The sequence below is a fragment of the Vitis vinifera genome, chromosome 7 (genome assembly GCF_030704535.1).
Source record: "Vitis vinifera cultivar Pinot Noir 40024 chromosome 7, ASM3070453v1".
NCBI lineage: Eukaryota > Viridiplantae > Streptophyta > Magnoliopsida > Vitales > Vitaceae > Vitis > Vitis vinifera.
Window position 1 is genome coordinate 7,593,082 of NC_081811.1, and position 7,644 is coordinate 7,600,725.

General features: G+C 31.3%; 1 protein-coding gene across 1 annotated transcript; it reads right to left on the reverse strand.

Annotated features, from left to right (window-relative positions):
• Window positions 1-404: 404 nt before the first annotated feature.
• LOC100246316 (acid phosphatase 1) lies at window positions 405-3,045 on the reverse strand. Its single transcript, XM_002273412.5, has 3 exons — window positions 2,512-3,045; window positions 1,745-1,954; window positions 405-726 (listed from the first exon to the last, which is right to left on the reverse strand). Exons 1-3 carry the CDS (start codon window positions 3,009-3,011, stop codon window positions 549-551), a joined length of 888 nt encoding a protein of 295 aa, XP_002273448.2. The 5' UTR covers window positions 3,012-3,045; the 3' UTR covers window positions 405-548.
• Window positions 3,046-7,644: the final 4,599 nt, after the last annotated feature.

Consider the following 7,644-nt stretch of genomic DNA (forward strand, 5'->3'; position numbering starts at 1 on the left):
ACGATCAACCTAAGTCTAATTCGATCAACTTGAATCTAACGTAAACAACTTGAATTCAACTCAAACTTGAAAACATGAGGTTGGATTGAACTTGGAGTGAGTATCTCATGTTAGAGTTCATATTAAATAAAAATAAAAGAATTGAATAGTTTAGGATTAAAAGATGATATATTTTAAATTTAAATTTTTCTCTAAAATGACAACTTATATTTAGATTAAAAATGAGTTTTTGCTCTCTCAAAAGATAATCCAAACAGAGCATAAGAAAAGGATAGACATTAAGTTATGACTTTACCCAATTTGACAAAAATGCTCTTTCAACACTTTTTCATTTGTAAGCATTCTTAAGAGAGAGAAAGAGAGAGAGAGAGAGAGAGAGAGAGAGAGAGAGAGAGAAGAATAGGTTTAGTGGATGTTTGGAATCCTAGAAAATTAATTTTTCAAAGTATTGTATTGACAACGATAGTAGACAAGTAGACATGCACAACATCCATGGAAGAAAAGAAGAATAAAGACAAGTAAATGGAGTCCACATGATGAGAAGGTTATTAGGAAACATAGTACAAGGGATTGGGAAGCTTGAATGTTCTTTTTGCGGAGGGAGTCCCCTCAAAGCTGCTCCACTGGTCTCCAACTATGCCCCATATGCGATACCCTTCCTTCACCAACCCTTGCCTCGCTTTTGCCTTGTATTTTTGCACTTCCATCAATTCATCTGCTTCTTTCCTGAATCATCAATTAGCAATTCATTACACCCCGTTTGGAATCATGTCTTCAAACTCATTTTTAGAAGTAAAAATAAGAATGGGTTTGCCAATGTTTCTACTTCAAATATCTTTCATGTTTTTTAAAAAATCACTTATCAAATATTTTTTTTCCAATGAGTTTTTAACACTGCAAGTAATGTTTCAAATTTTTAAAAAGTATTTTCAAACTTTCTCAAACATTTGATTTATTTTTTTCAAAATATTTTTTAGACTAAAAATGTTTTTTAAAAACACTATCACACGGATTACTCTTTTGAAATTACGGCTTCTACTTCAACATTTTTGCAACAATTGAAAAATGAAGAATTTTTATAAATATCAACTTAGAGAGTGTTTGATAAATTAATTTAATGACTTAATAATTTAAATTCATTAAATAGATTAAATACATTAAAAAAAACTTAATATTATGATTTAAAATTAGAAATAGTTTTAATTATTAAATTAAAATAGTTAAATTATTTGAATTTCAAATTTCTATTGTCTCATTTGTTTATATTTAGTAAGTCCTTTGTACATTTATAATTCCACATCTACAATTCATTTTTTTTTATTATATATATTTTGCAATTTTTTTATATATCTATAATATTTTTAATATGGATGTTTAATAAATAAATTTATCTTTTAAAATTAATAAAAATAAATATTTATTACAATTAATAAGGATAAATAGGTCAATATATTAATTTAGAATTCAGTTAGATATACTTTTTATTTTTTATTTTTTATTTTAAAAATGAAAAATAGTAATAATTTTTATATAAGATAAAAATTAAAAACCTCTTGAAAACCTAGATAGAAAAAATAATGATTTTTAAAATATTAAAAATATAAAAAAAATTATTTTAGAAATATAAGATAAATTTATTTATTTTTTAAAGATTTTTATTTTAAAAACAAAAAACAAGACTTATATCCAAACAAACACTTATTTATATGGAAATGAAAAAGGAAAAAAAAAATATGAGAAATACCTTAAAATGAGCCTGGTCCAACCATGGTATCCAACCTTAATGAGGTTATCAGCAGTGGAAGATCTAAGGCATTCCCTTCTTGAAGATATCAAGAAGATCTTGAAGCCTCTTCCCCTGATGTCATTGAAGAATCTTAGTGTCTCCCTAAGGGCTGGTGCCCTATTCTTCCTCATCCATTCTTCCAAGGAGGTCACATTCAACTTCTCTCCCCTATCATTCCATAGTCCATACACAAACAAAATTTCCAATGAGGAAATGATCATATCATCTTGTTTGAATCAAAGAAGTGACTCAAATGGAGCACATTGTGCCCTTCTTACTGGCCCAATTCAACAATGGACCTAGTCTGAGTCCATGGGCCAGGAAAAGTATACCCTATCATCTAAGGCACCATCCTTGGAGATTCATACCTGCTTTTCCTTAATGTGGATCTACCCAAAAGACTAAATTAATGTAGAAAGGTGCAGAGAAGAAAATAAGAAAGGAGATAGGCTGGTGGGCCCTGAGCCCAGATCAAGCTTGAGCCTTCTCCACTGTACCCAAGCTCTTAAATCATTGATGAATTCATTTAATCAATTATATATATATATATATATATATTTTGTGGGTGACTCAGTCCATCAACTGGATCTGACTAGTGTAGGTTCATATTTTCTCACATCTGAAGGCAAAATCACATTTCAAAAGGAAACATTAAGGCCATGTTTGGCACATTGTAATAGTGGATAAGAATGAGAATGAGAGTAAGAATAAGGAAAGAAACTTACCCAAAATGATGCTTCTTATAGTAAGGCACAATGGACACAAGAGTGTCATCAATATCAAAGATCCATGCGTCTTTATCATCACCCTTTAAGCTGCAACAACCCTTACTTAGATAAAGCACACTCTCTTCAATTGCCCTCTCAATATCAGCCTTATACTGAGAAGAAGTCATATATTTACCCACAAACTCCACACATTCTTGGGGCACAACATCAAAGCCCTTGATGTTGTTTAGCTCCACATTGATCCTCCAACTCTCACAATAATTTTTCAAGCCCTCTTGCACCAAGCTGCTCTTCCATGGCCTCAAAATGTTCCAATCTGCAACTGCTGAGCTGATGAGAAGGCCTGTGAAGGCCAGTAAGAACCCTAAGTTTTTGCCCATTTGGGGGGTGGTAAATGACAATGATGAGGGAGAGAGAGAGATTTGGGGTGTTTTAGTGGCAATGGGTGATGGGGGAGGGGCTGATATAGGGCAGGATTCACATGGGTTGTGGGGCATTTTGTGGGGTCATGCACTTGAAAATGGAGTTGAGATCACGTGGGGGGACTAAATGAATGGGTAGTAGTACATTAATTGTGGGTTTATGTGCATGAGGACAAGGGCAATTATGCATTTTTAAGGTGGTGTTTGGGTTGCATTTAATAAGCTCTTTTTAGTGAAAAAGGTTTAGCCTTTTTAAAAAATAAAATAATAGTTTAAAATTTTAATTATAAGAAAAATGAAGAATATTGTTATGCTTGAGATTCATAAGTATTGAACATTATATCACATGTAATACCAAATTTAATTATTGCATGGAATTATCATAAAAGTTCAAATGAAAATTTAGAATAACTTTATTAAGAATATAATAACAAAGAATTAAAGAACACTTATAAATAATAGAAATTATTGATAATACTTTTATAAAAAAAATTGAAAAAACACATAGTTTATAGGAGAAAAAAATTAAAAAAAAAATGTTTTTCTTCTATACTTTTTCCCTTCTTTTTTAAGAATTGCAATGTGACAGATTTGATACGGATCACCTCCATTCCAATCTCACCTCCATTCCAATCTCATTTCATTTATTCAAAATAATTTTCATTTTCGTCCCATGAAAATAATTAAATGGGATGGTGGGTATGTATATTTTTTATACCCACTCCATTTAGTCTCATCCTAACTATTTTTAAAAAAGAAATTAATTTTTTTAAAAAAAATATTAATTGGATTAAAATAAATATATTTTAATTTATTTTATTAAAAATTTATTATTATTATTATTATTATTATTATTATTATTATTATTATATCAAAAATTATAAAATAAAATTTAAATTAAATTAATTTTATATGTAATTAAAGCGGATGAAACAAAATAATCCCAGATTTTTAAAAAAATCTTTTAACTCACCATGAAGCTGGTAAACTCGTTTCATCATTGGTAGGGTTGTCATCCCTACTCCTTTCAAAGCTTTTTTTACCCTAAAAAGATGAAGTTAATAAATTGAAAGAATTTTTTTGTCTTTGTGCTGGCCGCTCACAAAGGAGACAAAGAGGTGAGCCCCGTGATTGAAGGAAAAGAGAGTGGAATAATTTTGGAAATGACAGTTGCCAAATTAGGTTTTTATTTTCTTATTTCAAATAATTAAAGCTTGATATTTGCATCCCAATAATTAAATCCTTTCATACAAATAGGTTTAGGCTTTTTCCCTTTTTTTCTTTTTTTTTTTTACATTCATTTCTTTTTTTGAATTTTTCAGGGCACGTACTCCTCATTCCAATTTTGGTTTTAATTTCAGCTTCTAACCAATTTAAAAACAAAGACTCTAATCAAAGTCTAAAGTGTCCCATTACACCTTCTATCCTATTTAATAAACCAAGGGAATGAGTTTTTGGGCATGACAGGACACTTAACGTTGAAAAATTGACTAAATTCCAATGCCCTTGGACCCATTTGGAGGCAAAATTAGTTGGGTTCCTTCACATCCTTCTTAATAAACTAGATTTCACTATCTTAAGAGACAAATTTTCATCAATAATGCAAGCAATCCATTGTTATTATAGAAAGCTGACCAAACAAGTAACCTTATGGATTGATTCATATTCAAGGAGGAGATTTTATGGATGTGATAGGAAGACGACAAGTTTTCATGCCTTTTGAATCTATTTCACTTTCATTTCCCACTTTCACTAAAATCTTGCTTTGAATGTAGTGGAACGAAGACTATGGATTTTTTGGTTTGGATTGATCCTCCAATGTGTGAGCCTTTAAGGCATATCATACTTGGGTTATCAAGAGGGATGAGAAGGATGGAGGATGAAAATCAAAAGCTTTGGGCAATAGTGAAGAGGCTATGGGGTGTCCTTTATCATATTTGATCTTCGTACATTAGTATTTTTGTTTGTTGAACAATCTTCATTAGTATTTTACATTTGAAGGAGGTTTTGTTTGTTTTAAAATGGTAGTTGGTGTCAAACTTTCGAGGGTTTTACTTTATTTTTATGTAGTTTGGTAGTACTTGAAGCAAGTGTTTAAGAGATATCTGGTCTATGCAATTGGGTTATGATATGACAAAAATTTGGCACTTGGATATTGATTCAAATAATTATGTAATTTGTTTTTACACATCTAATAACTAGAAGACTATAGAAACCTTACTAATTTCTATTTCATTCAACTCTTAATGTTGCCTACTTTCAAACTTTAATCAATAAACATCATCCAACCTACTATTCAATAATTCAATAGCTGAATTGGAAGAAGGCTGATAGGAATCATCAACCTAAATTCTCACTAGATACCATTGGTGAGGAAAAAGAATACTTAAAATGAAGTACCTATAAGAAATAGAAAACTATTGATAAGAGCACAAACATAACATTTTTAAGGGGTTTTTTAAAAGTCTTTCTAATGGCTTAGGAACATATTACTAACTCAATACCTTGTGTTTGGGATTCATAAAAATCTCTCGACAAATGAATCTCCAAAAGGTGATTCAAAATAGTACCAAATGAGTGATAATGGACCACCATTGGATAGTTATAAGGCAACAAGAAGTGAATGAGAACATATAAAATAAGGTGTATTCATAGGATTGAGACAGAAATCTCATTTGATGATCCTAAAGAAGTATATTCATGTAAATTATGGTCATACTAGTTCCTTAAAGTCGAACTTGACATAAACTCTTTGAGAGCTAAGACATGTTAGTTGAACACACAATATGAGAATCGACAATTCAAGGATTGTAGAGGTAATCTTGAAAAGTTGATGATTTTCACCTTGTTAGACTATGAACATCTATTCATAGTGAGACTAAATGCAATGGATAACAAGTCATGGACCTAAGCATATAGTATCTCATTATTATTTACATATGATATTAGAGTGCAATTGATTCTTTATAGGAGGGTGTTGAATCAACTTCAAAATTGGATTATGAGGAAGCTAGTACTCATATGGGTCCCTGCTCTGAACTTATATACCATGACAACATGGGTTATGAGGGTCAAATTGACTCTAAGTTTACTTTTGTGTATAAAGGTGTTTTAGTAATTAAGCAAGGTTGCATTGGGGTAAGTGAACAAGGCATTTAGATTGAGCAAATTAATTAATTAGTAGGCTTTATTGGGTTAATTAATCAATTAAGATTCATTTTAAGTTAGATTAAGTGATTCAAGCCCTTAGTGAGCTCAAATCACTTAAACTCAATAAGAAACCCTCTAAATACCCTCTTAGGGGTTAGGGTTTCCATAATTTTACCATGAAGTCATTTTCCACCTTTAGAGGGAGAAAGAGAATCATTAGGTGGAAGAGTTCGAGTCTACAAGACTTCCTACGACAACAATCTTCTTCTTCATCGTATGGAACAAATTTGGAAATGTCCAAATCTCAGGTATTGCTTTTGTTATCACTTTTTGAATTCTATTAAAGTTTAAAAATACAAATTTTCCATTGTGCATGAGATTTAGAAAAGTCTAGGATAGTTTTGCATGTTCCTAACTTGATCTAGATTTGGGCATCAAAGTGATCCAAGCTTTCGCTACACTCCTATTATGTGATCAATTAACATACTCTAACTCATAAATTGTATATGTTAAATTCTATGTAAGGAATTATTGTGACCATAGATTTCATGATCACGTATCCTTTGAATTATCCAAGAGAATATGTTGTCTCAATCCCATGGGATATTACGATGTTTCTATTAAAAATACTTATTGTCATCAACCTCTATTAACAAGGGTTCAATCCATAGGATATATGACCACATAGAATTGAACAAGGGGGTGCCAATGACTCCCTTCTTTACATGCCTTACATCCCTGACTGCAACCGCCTGGGCACAAAGACCAAGGGTTCACCCATTGGTCAAAGTCTTCCATTAATTTCAACACAAACTTAATATCCTTTTAATGTTGAGAGTCCATATAATATAGTAGTTTGCTAGATCATAACAATTTAGTAGTTTTACGCCATTGATTTATTGTAAATCATATCCAATGTCTAACTATACACACTAGTGCACTTACTATAGGAAATTCATTTTGACGACAACGATAAGTCATCTTTCTAATCAGGAGGGAGTGCATCTATATTAAATTATCATATTGCAAACAACCCATGATTTATATTTTATGTGCAACTTCTAATGCACCTAAGTTGTATACAATGCAAGTAATATGAGTATAAATACTCAAATTAATATCAGTACAAATAATGGATGAAAAAATGAAAGTTCGTGTTTAACTTTATTATATTATGTCTTCTTTTAAAGGCTTTCTCCCACAGGGGTTTCAAAAACCGATTAACTAGTGATGAGCAAGCCCAATAACTCTCCTTTTGAAACCTTACAGGCAAACTCTTACACACAAGGGTAGTTGGGCAAATCCCAATTGCGCGTCCCAATGATCAAGTTGGTTAAGGCTTTTTAGGGAAAAAAGAGAGCTAGAAATGATTGGCTTTAGGATTATAACAAAAAACTGAATGCCCTTTATATAGGTTGCTTTAACTCTAGTTGGGCTAGGGGTTTGTTTCCAAGTCGATTTACGAGCATCTTATAAGGGTGCCGTTGGTTAAGCAATTACAATTTTTCAGATGAAGGCTTGAACTTCTGCACTAGAGCCACCATCGGTTGGTCAAGGT